The sequence below is a fragment of the Rhamphochromis sp. 'chilingali' genome (genome assembly GCF_963969265.1).
Source record: "Rhamphochromis sp. 'chilingali' genome assembly, chromosome: 15".
NCBI classification, from domain to species: Eukaryota; Metazoa; Chordata; class Actinopteri; order Cichliformes; family Cichlidae; genus Rhamphochromis; species Rhamphochromis sp. 'chilingali'.
In genome coordinates, this window is record NC_137942.1 from 18395159 (window position 1) to 18415723 (window position 20565).

Sequence of the window (20565 nt, forward strand, 5' to 3'; positions counted from 1 at the left end):
GCTGACTGTAAGCCGTTAGACAGATTACAGCTGGATCGATCGTTAATTTAGCACCTCTTCTATTTCTCTCACTTCAAAATTATTATTATGCTATGTAGAAGCTGTTTGGTTTCTGTCTCAGCAGAAATGCTGTCGAATGTAACTGAAGGTATGTGGAAACTGCGGCCGCTCCCTCGTTGCATCCCATCCAAAGCTGCAGAAATGTATGACATTCACATTTGCTTATCACTGTAGAAGGGTTGGTTTATTGACTAAGCTGTTAGGTATAACAGGAACAACACCTGCTGACACAAGACTCAGACTTCTCTAGTCACCCTATTGTTCATCCATTACGAATTCTAAATTAGTGGCATGTTCTGGCCTTTACAGCTTAAATCTGTTAATATGTTACAAGAAGCTGAGGAAATGGTCCTTAGGAACATGGTATATTGTTTTATCTACAGATGTAAAGTAGGATTATTTCAAAGAAATATGAATTAGTTGCTTTATATTGTGAAAAAAAACTTCTGTTTATCTGAATAATTTAAAAAAAGATCCGAGTTACTATACAAATTATTTAACATTTTAACGTGGACAGTACTTATAGCCTGTGGATGCAGTCAGTGTTCAGTAATGTTGTTCATCGGTTAGTGAAGTCCCAGCTTGAAGCCTCGAGTTTTGCATCGGCATCTAAGGGTTTGGAAACAGAATGTTATGAATGGTCTGTACCAAAATCAGGAACAGAGGGACAGCACACTACAGTACAAAAAACCCCACCCCCCATAACACATGCAAGTCATTATCTAGCAACACTAAACAGGACCATAAGTTACTGAACAAACATCATGCTGCACCAGAAAAAGAACAGCAAGTAGAGACTGAGACCTCTTTCTACAATTGTAAGATAAATAACCCTTTAATGCCAAGTGCCACCCCCCCCACCACCACCACCACCTTTTAAAGCAATAAATTGCATTAACTTCTGGATATAGCAAATATAATACAAGTTAAAACTCATATATGCAAATTTAAAAAAGTGGCTAGTCAAGAAAATGTTAATTAAAAGAAAAAGAACTTCCTGTCAATTCAAGTTTTACAGGGTTAAAGTTTAGATTGTTTTAATAGGGTTTATGAAGTGAGCTTCAACACAGTCAAACTTATTTCTATTATAAACTAGAGATGGACCGATCCGATATTACGTATCGGTATCGGTCCGATACTGACCTAAATTACTGGATCGGATATCGGAGAAAAATAAAAAATGTAATCCGATCCATTAAATATCACGAAAGCACCTCACAAAACTTGCAACATGCGGTAACTCACCTCAGAACGTTAGCACGTCGGAGCAGTATGCATCACGTGATAGAGCGGCTGTGGCATGCGGGACCTGTCAGTGGTCTGGATAGCATTTGGAGCTTCGCTAGCAACCCGGCATTTCATCTCCGACAAAGTTATCCCCGAGAGAAGTAAAGCAAGTGTGTAAGTCCATCTCTGAATGTTTGTAAAGCATTCCTGCGTTAAGCTTAACAAACGACTGCCTCTTCTTGCTGCTACTTCAATCATGAAACTGCTTAACGATCAGCTGATCGGCTTTTCTGTCTGGAGTACGTCTCTCTTGTTTGCTTTTGGCCCACTTTGCACCAGAAAGAGGAAACCAGCGGCTGAACAACAGCAGCACGTTTAAGCTTGATAAGCTGTTGTTAGAAGTTATTTAATATTACTTTCTACTCGAGGATCTTTTTCTACGTAGCTGACGGCTGGTAACTGTGCAGGGGCGGATCTAGCAAAGTTTAGCCAGGGGGGCCGATAGGGCATTAACAGGGAAAAGGGGGCACAAAGACATACTTTTCTTTCTTATTCTCATTTAAAATGTCTAGCTTTTAATAAATAATTATCTGACAGCCAAAGTTTTAATTTGATGCAAAATGAATAGAAGTCCATTACTGTATATAGTAACTATTAAGTCTAATATATATATATATATACCCTAGTAAGCTATAGTACTTTTTCCTTTGTGAAGGTACCATCTGTGCAGTCTGCAATTTTGTTGAAGAAAGATGTTGAATCTATTTAATATTTCTTGAAAAATAATTGATTTCTGTGCATTTTTTTCCCCACACTGCATCAAATTAAGGTTGATTACGTCGATTAAGCATCATGAGGTGGAGCGTGAGGGGTGGTTCCCTATTTTTTATTTATTTATTTTTGTTGTTGCTGGGAGTTGGAACCCTATTAGTTAGGTTGCTTAATATTAGGGGTGCAACGATATTCGTATCGATATTGAACCGTTCGATACAGTGCTTTCGGTTCGGTACGCATATGTATCGAACAATACAACATTTGTAATTTATTTTATCAACTTTCCTTCTGACGATGCTGTCTGTGTGGAGCACTCAGTGAATCTGCGTTCAACTACTCCGCCTAGGCTGCACTGTCGACCCTAGGCGGAGCAGTCGAACGCAGATTCACTGAGCGCTCAACACAGACAGCATAGTCAGAAGGAAGAGCGCAGGGCAAGCTAGCAAGACAGAAGTTAAGCTCTCCTTGCAACATGGACGTTCCCTACTTTCATTCAGATCTGGCGTTTGGAATTATTTTGGTTTTCATGTGACGTATGACCCTGAAGGTAAGCGAGTCATGGACTAAAGTAAAACAGTATGTTGGATGCGCCATGCAATGCTCAATTACATGGGTGGGAACTAGTGTGTTAGCGCAGTTAGCTCGTTAACGTGTTGGCCGTCTAGCCCCATGCACGGGGCGATCGGCGGTAGCTCGTTAACGGAGATTTGCCGTGTTGTGGCGTTAAGGTCATTTCAACGAGATTAACCTGAAAGCACTAGTGGGAACACAACGAATATGACTGCACATTTACGCCGACATCATCCTAGTGCAAAGACAAGTGGAAGCAGAAAAAAAACAAGCAAGCATGCTACTAACTTTAGCCGAGTCATTTAGACAGCTGTTAGCACATGATTCTCCTTATGCTGCTGAGAATATAGCCCAGAAGAAGCGGATAGTATAGCTTTTATTTTGGAAAGAGCCATTTCTCTGTAATAAACTCTCTTTTCCAAAGATGAGTGATTCCTCAATCAGATACAGGGCTCGCAAAATCGCTAGCCCGACGTCCTGGGGCTAGCGATTTTTTTCAGACGGGCTACCCTGCCCGTCGGGCTATTGTAGGAAGGAAAAATATATGTCAATGCTTTTGCATTCTTTCAGAAATGTAGCTGGGTAATTATGTCATTGGCATCGGTGAGCCACTGTCAATATGTGATATATTGAAATTGCGTTTGAATTTGCGCTTGTTTTTTTGCTTTCACTTTGCAATCGTGCGAACTGTGTATAGAGAGCGACAGCACTGATCTGTGAGTGATGATAATTTGTGCACCAATTCCTCTGACATCGTCTTATTAATCGTTAGCTTACTATGCAAACATGACAAGTGAAATCTCCTGCAGCAAGCTTAAACATGTGAGAGGTTGATCGCGCAGAGAATCGCTGAGCTTATGTGAGTGCGTGTGTAAAAGCAGCAGGATTTATATTTGACTACGATGACCTGGATGACTGAGAACCTTCACAGACAGATATATATTTTAGTTCTGCTGAGCCAAATAAGACAGGTCAGGGTGAAGAAGTGACAGCCAAAGAAAAGCTTACCACAAAACGGAGAAGTTATGACAAATCAGACTATAAGGCAAAAAGAAAGTGCAGCTTTATGGTTTCATGGACAAAAGAATTTCTGTGGCTGCAATATGACGAGCTAAATAACCAGGGGTGCACATAAGTGGTCCGCAGGTGCGCATTCGCTGTCAAAATAAAAAACGCGCACAAGGGTTAGAGTTAAATTTAAAAACTGTACTTTTGAGTTAAAATATATATTTATAATTTTAATAAATGACAAATTAAAAAGGCATGAACATTTTATTTTGTATCGAAAAAATATCGAACCGTGACACCAAAGTATCGAACCGAACCGAACCGTGAATTTTGTGTATCGTTGCACCCCTACTTAATATATATGCTAAGTACTCTTTAAAATACCAGAATAGGGAGGATGGTGTAGGTTTAAGTTTATTAGATTGATCAGTATTGCTGAACTATGAAATATTTTTTTTGGATACAGGTATAACAGAATAGCTTTAGTGTAGTTGTTGTTTTAAACTTGAGTATGAACTTATACAAAATGCAGCAAGATATTTAAAAAACAGTTTTGTTGATTAAAAAACACTATATCGGATTCATATCGGTATCGGCAGATATCCAAATTTATGATATTGGTATCGGTATCGGACATAAAAAAGTGGTATCGTGCCATCTCTATTATAAACACAGTCTCCCCCTGTTGGCACTGAGAAAGAGCTTAAGCCAATTTCATATAAGCTTCATTTTCCACAGCCAGAGAAAACATCCATCTTTATATACAGTCTATGGGTAAAACAGCGGAGACTTAAGTCTGTGAAGGTTCTCAGTCATCCAGGTCATCGTAGTCAGAGGAGCTTGCAAAGAAAAGCGTCTGGACTTCGTAATCACATGAGCCAAGGTGTGAAACTGGGTGTCGGTCCCAATCAGCCAGGGTTTCGGGTGAGCTCATTGTGAAACCTGGCCCCACCTTATCATGCGAATTCCTGAGGTCAGATGGCCCAGGATGTGAGTGGGCGTTAAGGCGTCTGGGGAGGGATCTCAGAACTGGATTATAGATGGCAGACAGTTGGTGTTGTAAACCACCGCCTCTGTTCAAAGATGGTCGCTCACAGTGGACGTAGATGGCTTAAGTGGAGACTTAACTAATCCTATAAAACCTTAATTATTTAACTGATAACAAAAACGTTAGAAGCTGATGTTGCTTATTTTGATTATTTTTGTGCTTTTGAATTCATTTGTGCTGCTTATGTAGCTCACAAGCAACTCAGTTTTCAGTAGAAATTAAGAGGATAAATAGAAACCCGGTGTGGATAATTAGATGCCTGTATTATCTGATCTCCAGATAGAGCACCTCTATAAAAGCAGAGATTTTGTTGCTAGTCTGGAGCAATGCCATATCACAGACTTCTCTGGACTAAATAGATATGAAAGGGTTTCCAGGAAAAAGCCTCTTCTCTCTAAAAACAACATGGCAGCTCAGATTAAGTCTGTAAAGTTTTAAATGAACAAACCATAAAGATACTGGTACAATGTCCTTTGGACAGATGTGACCAAAGTGGAGATGTATAGCCATGCACAGCGAAACATTTGGAAAAAGCAAACATAGCATATCAGCACTACAGCAGCTCCTCATACCAGCTGTTAGGCACGGTGGTGGAGCGGTCATGATTTTGGCTTGTTTTGTGGCTAAAGAACCTGGGCAGCTTGCATTCATTGAGTTGTGAGGTCATCTACCAACAGTTAAAACTTGCCCATAATGCAACAGGGCAATGATCACAAGCACAGCAGCAAATCTACAACAAAATGTCTGAAAAAGGAAAGAATCAAGGTTCTGCAATGGTCGAGTCAAAGACGAGACCTCAGCCTGACTGAAATGCTGCGGTGGGACCTTCAGAGAGCCGTGCCTGCAAAATTCAACAAAGTTGTAACGAAGAGAGGGGCAAAGTTCCTCCATGATGCGGGACACTAATTAGTCATACTGAAAGTGACTTAAATTTATTGCTGCTAAAGGTTGTTCTACAAGCTACTGGTTCATGGGGAGCTCAGGACTGCACAGAGTCCTGTGAAAAAACATGTTTTCACAGGATTGTAGATGAAAGATTTTATGGATCAACTTTTGTGTTGAAATAGTGTAGGATTGGCACAGAGCTATTATTTTAACTCTGACTCATCCCTTAAATATTTGGGAAAGTGTTCTGAATACTACATAACCCCATCGATTCAGTTCTCACTCCCTTATAATAATCTATTACAACAACTATACTTTATAACTAAGGTTACAGAGTATTTCACTTTACATGGGACAGCACTATTTTATGATTTTACCCCCCACTGATCATCCTGAGACACTGCTCCAAATTTCCATTGGCTCTAGTTTACAAAAGTCAACACATACAACTCTCACAAGAAATGTGTGGCTGAGAGAGAGATCCCTACTGATGACAGAACAGAACAGAGGCTACAATAACAGCTAATCGTTTTATCAGATACTGGAGCACACATTTAAAACAAATATCACATAACAACATAATAACAAACTTTAGCTTTGATTTTTCCATTAAACAATCAGTGTGTAAACTGGTCCCTCACACGATTGATATTAAACTTATAACTTACAAACTTCATTTGTTTATTTTAATGCCAGATATGTGAAAAGATGACCTCTTACTCTTGTAATGCGCACCAGACAGAATCCTGGCCCCACAATAAGCATCTTAGAAATGGGAGAAATGCTGAATACAAAGTTTATTCCTCTAAAAATAGAGGAAATAGAGCAATAGAAAACTATTTGAAATAAAAATAATTATATAATAATATGGAATTGTGCTGATAAGAGAGACTTTCCAAGCATGGCCACTTAGGCCCCAACAGGAAAGATAACTTGACTTCTTTGTCTTTATCAGGTCACTTTTGCTTAAAATTGCATACGCAGTAGTACAAGCTACTATGAACGCTGATTAAACTGAGACCTGAACTTGGCCTACATCCTTAAACCTGCGGCTTTTCCAATGCACAGCCGGAGTACTTTAGCGACAGCAAAAAAAGTGTGATTGTTTAAAAATGGATGTGGAAGCAACCCTGTGACTTGAGTGTATTTATCATTGTTCTCAATAAAAAAAAATCCCCCCAAAACCAGAACTCTGAATGACAGAGTAACTGAGCTAAAGACGACATCTGCACAAAATGATACATACACACCCAAATACATTACTCCAAGTAAACAGTTTCTCATTCACAGTTAGCCTACCCAGACTGCAGGAAGTTTCAGTCTGAGATGACAGCTCACAGCATGACAATAGAACAAAAACCAATGAAAATGAAGGCCAAACATGTAGCAACAAGAATGATCGCTGGGTCAAGTTAGGTCGCAGCATTCCCACTATTCACCACTTATCATTGAAAAGCACCCAGGGGTACGGTCATAGGCCACAAAGTCCTCAAATGTTCTCAAAATGGAAAAAGACACAAATCACTGGGGATTTTGTTAAATGTTAGTTTCTAGAGATGTTGGAGGAAACAATATCAAGCTCTGTGAAACTGTGTCAGTGTGGCTTTTGAAAAATGTGCAGCTTAAACCAATCACTGCCAGCCATGTACCAAGCGCAGGCAAATAAACCCCAACACCCACCCAGTGTGTGTTTGTATTAGACGTGTGAGTGAGGGGAAGGAAGAGGAACCACAAGCTCATTTGTTCTTAGAACAGAAACAAACACTTATGCTTGCCGTCCATTGAGTCCCATGGTTGGGCCTGAGTTCTGAGATCACAAACGTGGACACAAATCTGTGCAAACGTTCCCTGGGAGTTGCCTCCTGCCCTGCTCTGCTGTTGATGGATGCTGTAATCCTAAATTAACCTTGGTGTCAAGAGTGTTTGTCTGAACATATACTTAAGTAAAGGAACACAACACTATTTTTCTAATTTTGTTTGACATATTTTCCATTTATGTTTTTTGTATGTATGAAAGTATTTGGACTGTAATTGATCTTACTTTGTTTAAAACTGGAGCAATTTCCATCTGTAGCTCAATTTGATGACTAAACCTTTCCAACACTGTTTTATGATCTGTACACTATAATATTTTAATAGAGCTCTTATCTGCTTTTTTACCTGGGGAGATAAGTTAGTATTGTGAAAATATGCACTGAATGAAGTAACATAGTGGTTTACACATTCACCTAAAAAGAAAAAGATCACTGATTTAACCCCAGGGTGAGACATAAATACCTTCTGGGTTGAATCTGATGAAGAAAAGAAAATCACATTTAGTGAACAGGTTCACTTTGCAAGATTTCCTGTGTGATTATGACAGACACTATGAATCAGTTCTTGCAACACGGGTGGAAGTTAAAGGGGTTAAATTCACTTTTCCCTCAGAATAATATATACTATGCCCTAACTTTCAGTAAGTAAATTAAAATAAAATAAAGTAAAACAAGGCATTATTTTTTTGTCTTTATTTTCAATCACAAACAAGCTGCAGCTACTTGCTCATTGTTAAACTGTCCAGGATTTGATTTCAGTGCAAAAATGTGAAACACTTGCCACATTCAGTAGTGATGTGCGGATTGATCCTGAAATATCGATTCCTCCGATACCAGTCATTTACATATCGATATTTTAATGTGAGAATTGATTCTAGAACATACAGTGGCTTGCAAAAGTATTCGCCCCCCTTGAACTTTTCCACATTTTGTCACATTACAGCCACAAATATGAATCAATTTTATTGGAATTCCACGTGAAAGACCAACACAAAGTGGTGTACACGTGAGAAGTGGAACGAAAATCATACATGATTCCAAACATTTTTTACAAATAAATAACTGAAAAGTGGGGTGTGCTTAATTATTCAGCCCCCTGAGTCAATACTTTGTAGAACCACCTTTTGCTGCAATTACAGCTGCCAGTCTTTTAGGGCAGTGGTCCCCAACCCCCGGGCCTCGGACTGGTACCGGTCCGTGAGTCGTTTGGTACTGGGCCACGAGAGTTGAGGCTCAGGTGTGAAATGTATGGTTTTCAGGGTTTTTATCGGTTTTCAGCGTTATTTTGTTATCGTTTTTATTGTTAACTCGGTATTCCTGGGTCTTTTCATGTGTGTTATGAATAAATCTTCTTTTTTACGGTACCGGTACTAGTTTTATTTTGTTGTATTTATCTGCGACACCTTACAGGCCGGTCCGTGAAAATATTGTTGGGCATGAACCGGTCCGTGGCGCGAAAAAGGTTGGGGACCGCTGTTTCAGGGTATGTCTCTACCAGCTTTGCACAGAGTAGTGATGGGTCGTTCGCGAACGAAATGGCTCTTAGAGCCGACTCTTTGACGTGAACGACGCGAGCCGGCTCCTTATCGCGAGCCGTCACGTGGGTTTTTTTTTTTTTTTTCTTTCTCTCAGCCTCTCTCTCGCACTTTTTTTCCGCTTCACTCTGCACGCGAGCCTTGTGCTTTACGCTGGGCAGAGGGGGGAGGGGCGGTAGTTACACTCAGTAGCACAGGAACAGAGCCAGAGAGAGAGAAAGAGAGGCAGGGACAACAACATTAGAAAGGTATAGTAATCATCCACAACTATTTTCGGTTGCAGATGATAAAGGATTGAGAAAGTTTATTCATGCAGGTCCATATGACAGAGAATATGCATGTTCTTTTAGTTTTCATATTATAATTTATATTTAATTGTGTTGTGGTTTGCAGTGTTTTGTGTTCTTTTCACTTTAAATTTGTGAAAGGAAAAAGCTGAAAATTTAAATAGTTAAAACTTGAAATGTGAATAGTTGATTTTTGTATTATATGATTTATTTATTACATTTTATGTGGAGTGAATAAATAAAAGTATATTTACGGTGGCCCCTAGAGACAAAGCACATACAAACTTCAAATCACGTACGAACTCTGAAGCATGTACAAACTCCAAAACACGTAAAAACACGTACAAACTCCAAAACACGTAAAAACTCCAAAACACGTAAAAACACGTACAAACTCCGAAGCACGTAAAAACTCAGAAGCATATAAAAACTCAGAAGCACATAAAAACTCAAAACACGTACAAAAGACAACAGAAGTGCTCCAGGATGCTGGGCGCAGTGTTGAGCCTTTGTTATCTTGTGGCTACACAAGCCAGCAAGTACCAACGACCGGATTTGGTGTGTGGTAATAACAGGTAAATGAACTTTTTTTTTAAATTATTTGAATATATATATGAGTGCCTGTGTATAAATACACAAACAATACACACATGCTTTCAATTGTGTAATTTAAGTGATCTAGTAGCTCTGCTTTGGAAGTTCAGTTCATGCTAGAAATGTGTTTTGGAGTTTGTACGTGTTTTGTCTCTAGGGGCCACCGCATATATTTATATATAAACATATATAAATAAAACCACTTTTTACGTTAGTAATTCCTTTTGTGCATAATTTTATATTATTGTTAATAATAAATTAATTAAAGCAACAAAACAACCTGAAGAGCCGGTTCGGAGCCGAAAGAGCCGGCTCTTTTTAGTGAGCCGAACCGAAAGAGCCGGCTCTCTAAAAAGAGCCGGAAATCCCATCACTAGCACAGAGACTGAAATCCTTGCCCATTCTTCTTTGCAAAACAGCTCCAGCTCAGTCAGATTAGATGGACAGCGTCTGTGAACAGCAGTTTTCAGATCTTGCCACAGATTCTCGATTGGATTTAGATCTGGACTTTGACTGGGCCATTCTAACACATGGATATGTTTTGTTTTAAACCATCCCACTGTTGCCCTGGCTTTACGTTTAGGGTCGTTGTCCTGCTGGAAGGTGAACCTCGGCCCCAGTCTCAAGTCTTTTGCAGACTCCAAGAGGTTTTCTTCCAAGATTGCCCTGTATTTGGCTCCATCCATCTTCTCATGAACTCTGACCAGCTTCCTTTCCCTGCTGAAGAGAAGCACCCCCAGAGCATGATGCTGCCACCACCATGTTTGACAGTGGGGATGGTGTGTTCAGAGTGATGTGCAGTGTTAGTTTTCCACCACACATAGCGTTTTGCATTTTGGCCAAAAAGTTCCATTTTGGTCTCATCTGACCAGAGCACCTTCTTCCACATGTTTGCTGTGTCCCCCACATGGCTTGTGGCAAACTGCAAACAGGACTTCTTATGGTTTTCTGTTAACAATGGCTTTCTTCTTGCCACTCTTCCATAAAGGCCAACTTTGTGCAGTGCCTGACTAATAGTTGTCCTATGGACAGATTCCCCCACCTGAGCTGTAGATCTCTGCAGCTCGTCCAGAGTCACCATGGGCCTCTTGGCTGCATGTCTGATCAGCGCTCTCCTTGTTCGGCCTGTGAGTTTAGGTGGACGGCCTTGTCTTGGTAGGTTTACAGTTGTGCCATACTCCTTCCATTTCTGAATGACCGCTTGAACAGTGTTCCGTGGGATGTTCAAGGCTTGGGAAATCTTTTTTTTTGTGTCATGTATAATTTTCGTTCCACTTCTCACGTGTACACCACTTTGTGTTGGTCTTTCACGTGGAAATCCAATAAAATTGATTCATATTTGTGGCTGTAATGTGACAAAATGTGGAAAAGTTCAAGGGGGGTGAATACTTTTGCAAGCCACTGTATGTTCTAGAATCGATTCTCACAGTAAAATATCGATATTTTAGTAATTTCGGGTAAATTTGTAGTTTATCATTAACAGGAACACAGTGGGAAGAACCTATTTCATTCGGATTGTCTACATTAGAAGGAACTACTACTACTAGTCATGTGCGAAATACGGCTGTATAAATGTGTCGCAGCCTCTGGCGTGCGCACTCAGAACAATGACTGAGCGTAACTGGAGTTATGTGCGTATTTTACATCCACAGACGTGGTTTGCAAGAAAGTGAGGTGTTGTGGCAACACCACAAATTTGTCAAACACCTCAGAGTAAATCATATCACAGAACATGACGAGCGTATGTTGAGGCGAACTGAAGAGGAGGAGTGGACAGAGACAGGTGCTGCTAGGGTGAGACACACGTCTCTCACGGAGTCCTTTAGTGCTGCAGGCAGGCAAGGTGTTCAAATAGTGCACAAATTCAAGTTTTTTATTTCTATATGATGAATTCTGCATTATTAAGTGATAAGAACAAGTAATCTGATGTCCTGTAATCATTATGACGCTATAACTTGAGATACAATAAATAAAATAAGTTTTTGTACAAAGTATCGGTATCGGATCAGTATCGTCGATACCACCCTGAATTTTACTTGGTATCGGATCGGAAAGGAAATTAGTGGTGTTGCACATCACTAACATTCAGACCAGTAGCGCTAGATTAGATTGTCCTATACATGTCTGGCTCCTCACACTTTTTTTCTTTTTTTAAAAAAGCAAATGTTTACTCCTTTGTTACTTTATGAATATATATTTGTATGACCATTGTAAATGGATCATATGTAAATGTGAGCTTGAAAGCTTGGCTGTCTCTATGTGTTAGCCCTGTAACAGACTGGTGCCCTGTGCAGGGTGTACCCCGCCTTTTACTCTCCAACAGCTAGGATAGGTTCCAGCTCACCTGTGGCCCTGAGTAATGAAGGAAATGAATGGATGGACTTCAAGATTAGCATATAATACAGTCTACAGTATGCAAACCTTTGTTTATGGTCAATGAACAATCATTGTTCTGCTTAAAGCAATCTAGTGCTGTCTGATGGCACGAAACAGGAACATTTCTTATATTAAAGCCTGATATCACACTAGTTTTAAGCCTGGAATTGATTCCCAAGAAATACCAATCTATGTTGCAATTACCGGATGCTTGAGATACTCTTTGTGTGCTGGCGCACTCTCCAGTCTGAAGGATGCTTGAACTGCTCCCTAAGTTTAGAGGAAATAAAAAACAGTGTTGCAACACTGGAATTACGCTGACCTCTAGTGGTCGTAAATTGAAAGCAGACACTGGTCAGGCCGGCTGCACTCATACTCGGACACTGCAGTGTCTTCCAGAAGTGATGAGTAATGGTATTGTAACAGTCCCGTGAACCTCTCAGTGTCCTTTCCTGAATATCGCAAGACCTTGGTGTGTCAAAGTGATGTGTTTAGAGGGCAAATGGAAGCAATCACAAAAATGTGGAAGTAAACGTACAACACTCATGCAGGAAATGAGAAACAAATATTCATGTAAAAGCACGTAGCACCTGAGAGGAAAGTGGATATATAATAGAATAGCAGGCATTTATATAGCTGCTATTCTATTATTCAGTACAACATTATTTCTTGTATTGTAAATCTGGTTGAGCACATTTTTGTCAGCACATTCAAACTGTTTTGGAAGACTGAGAATGTCCTTACGAAATTCAGTTTTCTCATTGTGCTTCTAAAGAGCAAGGCTGGATGTGAAAGAAAATATGGCCACATAAGTTTTCATTTACTGAGTTCACTGAGGAAGTCAAAACCACAGGAAACCACAGATGTAGGCAAAAAAAAACAAGAATACAGAAACCAAAAGCTGTACCATGCATTGATTGGTTTACGCTACCAAAGTCTAAGAAAATAACAAAACAAAAACGGTTCACATGAAAATAAATCTTGTTTCTTGATCTCCAGATGTTAAGTGAGATGATTCATGCTGTTATCGGACTCTATGCGTGCGTAGTTTTTTTAAACACGTAGGCAGGGCTGTAGACACAGGCTAAAACTGATAAGACAAATTGTGGTAAACAAGGAACACTTTATTCTCAGCAGCGGGACACACTCTCCCTGTCTTTTCATATTTGTGCTCACATATATCTTATGGCTGTGCTTTTTATGGGTTGTTTAAACAATAACTGAGCGAACAGGGAAATGCTTTTCTTCATTTCTTCTTCTTCTGACACACCCAGTTACATATGAGGGGAGGAGGGAGCGAACGGGGAAACAGAGAGTGAAGACTAACAGATCCACAGCTCAAAAGCCTTCCAAAGCTGACTGAGGAAATACGCTTCTTCTCCGTTGGTTTACAAGATTTTGTAGCAGTCGTGTCCATCGGTACTCTGTATGGACCTTCCTGTTGTGGTTTTACTGTGTTTCCCCTTCAGGCACTGACAGAGAGCTCCAGGAAAAAACTTTTTTTTGGTGAGATAAGAGGTAAGTTAATGTTGTTTTACGTTTGCTGTCAAATAAGGATGAGTTTCTTCCTGGTTCATAGTTAGACTGCCTGTTTTTTTATGTACTTTTGTAGAACAGAAATGGAAAAAAAGGTATTTCTTCTGTAGTTATGCTTCATAGCTTCATCAACACTAACGCTTATTCAGAAAGAACATTCAAACAAAACTGGATGAGGTGCACAGGGTGTGCTCAGGGGAATGACAGCGCCTCATTAGTTTATGTGGTTTGTAGCTCTCTGTAATTGATTTAGGATGGATTTAGAGCAAGATACAGAAAGGCTTGGTTGGACTGACTGGGCCTCTTTCCTACCACACTGACCAGCCCACGGTACACAATGTAGGCTCTGTATTATAAAAAGAGACTAAGACCAGTAATCTGTAGTCAATGTACAACAGGACTCAAACTGAGTAAAGTGCATTCAAACCAGATTGCATCATGTCTCACAAACTAAGTAAATGTGTTACACAGTAGCATAGCTTCGTTATTGTTACTTTCCTGTTTGGTACTTCAGTTCATTTCAGCTCTGTGTAGATGTGGATTAAGATTTAATTTTTAAAATACAAAACACTGTCGAAGTTAAAACCACAAAAAACAACAACAACAACAAAAAAAACCCACACCAACTATATGAGCAACCCGTCTTAGTTGAGTTTTTTTCATAGTATTTTATATAAAATTGTAACATTCAGGAAGAACATTTTTGGAGCCACTTTACTTGAGCCCTTGAATAACACTTAGTAAATATTACTTTTTTATCATTAAGGTATTTGCTTATGTTGGAGAGAGTATTTCTTTGTTATTAGTACTTCAGATGACTGCGCTATATATACAGTGCTATGGAAAAGTATTTACCCACTTCCTGATTTCTTATTTTTGTGCATATTTGTCACATTTACATGTTTCAGATCATTAAACACATTTTAATATTAGACAGATATAACTTTTAAAGTAATGACTTTGTTTATAAAGGGAATAAAGTTCTTCAAAACTACCTGCGCCTGTATGAATAAAGCTGTCTGATGATGTGAAATAGGCTAAAACCCCTCAAAAAGCAACACATAGAGCAAGTAAGAAGTAGAGCAAGTGTGTAAGTTCATCTCTGAATGTTTGTAAAGCATTCCCGCGTTAAGCTTAACAACGATATATGGAGCGACTGCCTCTTCTCTCTCCCTCCCCTTCCTGCTGCTACCTCACTCATGAAACTGATCAATGATCAGCTGATCGGCTTTTCTGTCGCAAGTTCGTCTCTCTTGCTTGTTTTTGGCCCACTTCGTGCCAGAAAGAGGAAACCAGCGGCTGAACAACAGCAGCACGCTTAACCTTGATAAGCTGTAGTTCTAATTTATTTAATATTACTTTCTACACCAGGATCCTTTTCTACGTAGCTGACGGCTGGTAACTGTGCAGGGGCGGATCTAGCATTATATTAAATATTTATAATATAAACTGCAGAAAAACTACAACCCCCCCCCCCCCCCCCCCCCCCCCCCCCCCCCCGCCCCCAAAAGAGTGTGAATCTTGGATTTCTGTCTACGTATCTAAGCCACTGCAATTGTGTTGAGTTGAGTTGAATACTTGTGGTTACAGATTGGAGGGCCTCTTAACATATTTTTTGTGCTACACTGGGTAATGAGCTCAGTATCTGAGCAATAGTCAGATACTAACCTCATAAACCATTAGAAGGATATCAACCACTGGAAATATTTATGTGATGCTGTGGTTAGCTTTTAAAAAGCTTTAGCTCACACCAACATCTGCTAATGTTTCCTCTGAAACCATATAACTGGTTGTCACACACAAACCTTTGAATAAACAAATGCAATTAATATTTTGCCTCCTGTTTGCATTGGACAAAGCAAATTACAAGTTCCTCGTCACTCATTGAAAGTGACACAAATCTCAAATACTGTGTTGCAGTGCCAGAAAACTTAGATCAATACGTCTTAAGTTTTTATTTGTACTTATTCAGTTTCAGTTTACATTTCTGAAGATGGAAAAAGGATATCCACCACAGGAATCAGCTCCACCTTACCCCGGCCCACCCTTGGACTATGGACAAGGAATGCCTCAGCCAGGGACGTATCCTCAGCCAGGGACGTATCCTCAACCAGGGACGTATCCTCAACCAGGGACGTACCCTCAACCAGGGACATACCCTCAACCAGGGATGTACCCTCAGCCAGCACCTTCTCCTCCAGGATATCAGCCAGGTCTGTGTCTGCACTCACAAATTATTCCTGCTTTTTATACCAAAATATTCTAATAAACCTTTGTTGTTATGTGTTTGCTTAAATACACAAATGAAAGAGATTAAAGATTAAAGAGATAAATTATAGAGTGACAGTTCTCTTCAAACAGTATAGTAAAGTACTTATTTACGTATGTATATTCGTCCCTGTTGTGATGACTTGTGTACTTTGTTTAACAGGCGGTGTCTTTGCTCCTGCACCGGGTGCACCTGTCACAACAGGTGAGGCAACCTGATCCTGTAAAGTACACCTACGTGTCTTTGTATGATTTCTCAGAACTCTTGCATGCAAATATGCATCATGGGAAAATAAAAACATTAAAAGGTTAAAGTGTAACTTCTCACAGCTGTTAAAAAGCTGTTAAAAAAAATGAATGTGCATCTGCTCCAGCGTGTAAAGCGAACAGAGCTGCCTCTGTAGACACTGGCTGAAATTCTTGGTCTCATATCAAACTGATCTGAAGAATAGGCTTGTTTGTAGCCTCTCTACAGGGAAAAGCAATTGTTCAGAGTTCACCCCATGTGCAGTCACATCCTGAGTCCTGCCTTTTGAAATAGATGCATAAGAATTCACTCCAAAGCCACATTTGTGTGTTAAACACATGTAAAACATTAACTATGTCACAGTTGTACAGTTATATACTACTACTAATACCAGTAGTCTTCTACTTCTAGACTATATTACTGGTCTATGCTGTGCTGGACATCTGCTACTAGAAACCTTAGTGCTTGAATGGCTCATTACTTTAAAATACAAGACAACAGAAAGGCTTTGAAAAAAAAGCCCCTTTCCACCCACAACTTACTACTGCAACCACTACTGCTTGCTACTTGCACCCTCCAGTGGTGATGTCGAGTCTTAGCTGTTGATACAAGGCAAGGATGGGGAACACATTTCCACTGACTTAAGTAATGCAAGTGAAGGGTCACACACTTGACGAATGATTTGAAACCACACTGGGTTTGGTTATAGTTAAGTAATAGGAGCAGGCCAGCTGCAGGAAGTTGGCTTGAGATCAATCAACATAAGGTGGCTCCTTATGGAAGTTTTGAGGGTTGTTTGGTTTTCCTTTGCAGGAGAGTTCTGGTCATCAGCCTGCATCTTGCAAATGTCTGCTGCAAGATGCAACAGACATGAGATCCTCACTGCCAGTTTGATAGTCAGTTTAAAGCCAGTCTATGAAGCTCGACTGTGCTTTGAATTTTAAAATGGAAACAAAGGTTAATAGAAATAATAGGAATAAACACCTTTATTCTGTGTTTTACACATTTCTGTTCCTCAGTGACTAACATTGTAGTAACACCGAGGCTACAGGATGTTCCTGGACAAACTGTGTGTCCTCACTGCCACCAGGCAGTGATCACCAGGACACAACACACCCCGGGCCTGCTGACGTGGGCTATTTGTGGAGGCCTCGTCTTCTTTGGGTAAATACAACCATTTAGGTAGAGGATTTTCAAGCTAAAACTCTAAAAGAGCTGAGACACATATTTGATCTTAAGAAAACCTTAACATTACAAGTGCTTTTTTCCACCTACAGGTGCTTTCTTTGCTGCTGTATCCCATTCTGCGTTGATTCCTGTCAAGATGTGGAGCACCACTGTTCATCCTGTGGCAGAGTCATCTATGTTTATAAGCGAATGTGAATCTTTTGATGACTCTTACCCACTTGACTATGACAGAAATCAGTGGAAGATTTGTAAATCAAGAGATTCAAGCCAAACAACATACCAATAAATACTTTTATCAGGTGCATGTTGTAGTTATGAGTTTTTCTCCTTTGCTCAGATGTGAATCTGGGCGGTTGCTCATGCTGTAATTCTGTATTTAGACATGATATTATTTTGAGATAAATAAATATTGAGTTTATACACCAGATACATTTGTAACATTACAAATACAAAAATTAAATCTGTAAATACTAATAGATTATATTTTTTTCATAAACTTCTTTGTATGTTTTTATCATATAATTTTATGCCACTGATTACACGATATTTTATATGTATCATCTTTATTGTTTGTTTTCTCTTAGTATACCTAGTTTTGTATTGCAATACTTCTGATGCGCTTTGAATTACTTAGACACCCAAACTCTTAAACTTATTTCCAAATTATTTCTGTGTAACCAGCAAAACTCGGACAATAAAGGAATATCCTTGGAATATTGTTTTGTGGTAATTAAATGCACAGATAAATGAGTGTGGTTAGGAGGCTAATTTCATCATTGATCTGATGTTGGAATCATCCTGAAAAAACAACATGATTTTGTTTTGTTTGACTGCGGTTTGACTGTGTGATTAAGTGTCTGTCTGACACATAACACACACGATTAATGAATAAACAAACAGATTAACTAATTAACTGATTTTCAATTTTGCACTTTCGTTTGAAGGTATGTTAAATTTTTTAATTAACTTGTGAGAAAAGGGCTAGGGTTACAAAGCCAAGGAATTTTCATTTTGATTATTTGTTTTTTGTTGTTCTTCATGTAGTTCTTCAGCTTCTGACATATTTTTTTAAATGTTTATCCCCATGTCATCAACAAGCTTCTGGAATAATTCTGCTAATTTGACCAGAATTGGAGGAGTTCAGATAAACTTGTTCGTTTCTAAAAAGGTTGGCTTAGGTCGGGGCTTTGGGAAGAACATTCCAGAAGTTTAATGTCAGCCTTTTTTATCCATTTCAAAAACAATGTTGGCTTGTGTCTGGGATCAATGTCCTTGGAAGATCCAAGTTTCAACTGTTGATTTGAGGTGAAGTTGAGGTTGTCTTCCTTCTTTGTTAATCAATCTACTTTGTCTTCAATCTACAATGTATCACTACCACAGGCAGCAAAAAGCCTGAGCATGATGCTACCACCGCTGTGTTTGACAAACACTGTGGTAAACTTGTCCATGTGGGCAGCTGCAAATTTAAGTCGAGCTTGCAGTTATCAGTTTTTGTCTTGTTTTGTAAAGTCATTAAAGTAATTAATAACTTAAAAAATTCAAAGGTTTGTTATGTACAATCATTCCACCCCAGAGAAAACACCAGCTAGAACCATCTGAAGTAGTTCTAGTGGTAATATGAGCATTGCGAGCTGTAAGTCCTCCAATGGCTCCAGTAGATTCCAGGTACAACACTGGAGGTCTCTGTCCAGAAGAGGGCAGTCACAGAATAGCTAAGATACTGTGCAGAAATGTAGGGAGCTTAAGGTCGACACACACACACACACACACACACACACACACACACACACACACACACACACACACACACACACACACACACACACACACACACACACACACAAAACCTTGTGAAAGTTTTAGATATAATCCCACGGCATGCTGGATGCTGTAGAGAGAGAATCCCAGGGTGTGTTGTGACAACATGTAAAGCACATGGAGGAAGATAAGGGAAAATACATTTTAAATAAAATGTGACATGAAAATAGAAAATCTTTCTGTGTAGTTGTCAACAAAAAAAGAGCAGCTCAAACATTTATTTTAGAGAGAAGCAAAAGGCATACACAGCTGAGTAGTTTCCCCTGGTACATTGTTTGAGGTAAGGAGGCTGAAAAATGTTCAGTACAACTTCCTGTTTTTTTCTTGAGCTTAATTAGTTTTAATTAATTAATTTTTATGACATTGAAACCATCTATAATGGTTGTAACTAGTTACTTCTCTTTAGTGTTGCATGTTTTTCTGCCTGGAGATGAGGGTTAGTAGCATTAGTTGGTCTACATGTTGTGGAGATGTTGCCAGCGGCCCTTTTCAAAAAGAATATTTGTGCCTATGTAGGTGTAGGTGCTGTAATATTGTGCTTTGTTGTAGCTATGGGAGGACAGAGCTCTCAACCTGATGACTCCTTGTCTTCTAAGAGTAAGACGTTTAAAACGGAGAATCAAGTTTAAGCTTTACAAAAACAACTGGGAAACATTGCACAGTTAATGTTCTTTATGTATTTTGTTAGATTTAGAAAATGAATGGCGGAAACTAGAATGAAGATGAATGTGTGCTGATGTTCAGTGTTTGCTTTTTGGCTTCATGGACTAAAACTACAAATGATTACCTTCTGCAATCAGTCACCATTACCCTTGTTCTGAACTGCGTCTGTACTGTAACTATAAAGTATCTGCATCACTAGCTTATTTGGCTTTAACACCGCAAATGTTCTTCCACAAATAGAAAAGAGAATGATCTACAGTACATAAATACATACCAGCCTCATAACAGTGAGATCCAGTATCTCAGAATTCTTCTTTATGGACCCACTGGTTCTGGAAAGTCCAGCCTCATCAACTCGGTTGATGATGCTTTACGAGGCAGAACGATCAGCCGAGCTCTGGCCAACGCAGCTCCTCAGGAAAACTTCCCGAAAACAGTACGTGCCAGTTTTGAACCAAGTTTGTATTTCATGCGCTGTAAGTGTTTAGCTAAGCTGTGATGAAACTAGTCAGCATATGGGTTTCTCTATCAGCCTTGGCTGGCCTTTTAGTAATAAGCAATGACTTTGCACAGTATAGGTGCTCAAATGTCATCCTAACAGATTTATTATCAACTGTATCATTGCAGACCTCACCCAGCCTATCAGAGCCTTCTCCCCTGTCATCAA

The 20565-nt window shown here is 39.5% G+C and overlaps 1 protein-coding gene across 2 annotated transcripts; it reads left to right on the forward strand.

Moving 5' to 3' along the window:
- Nucleotides 1-1313: 1313 nt before the first annotated feature.
- On the forward strand, nucleotides 1314-18119 carry LOC308411540 (lipopolysaccharide-induced tumor necrosis factor-alpha factor homolog). Of its 2 annotated transcripts, none has more exons than XM_080905476.1 (5): nucleotides 1314-1461; nucleotides 15687-15927; nucleotides 16146-16187; nucleotides 17249-17393; nucleotides 17507-18119. In XM_080905476.1, exons 2-5 carry the CDS (start codon nucleotides 15708-15710, stop codon nucleotides 17610-17612), a joined length of 513 nt encoding a protein of 170 aa, XP_080761602.1. In that variant the 5' UTR covers nucleotides 1314-1461; nucleotides 15687-15707; the 3' UTR covers nucleotides 17613-18119. The 2 variants fall into 2 exon arrangements, with proteins under 2 accessions (XP_080761602.1, XP_080761601.1); XM_080905475.1 differs by lacking the exon at nucleotides 1314-1461 and adding an exon at nucleotides 13379-13696.
- Nucleotides 18120-20565: the final 2446 nt, after the last annotated feature.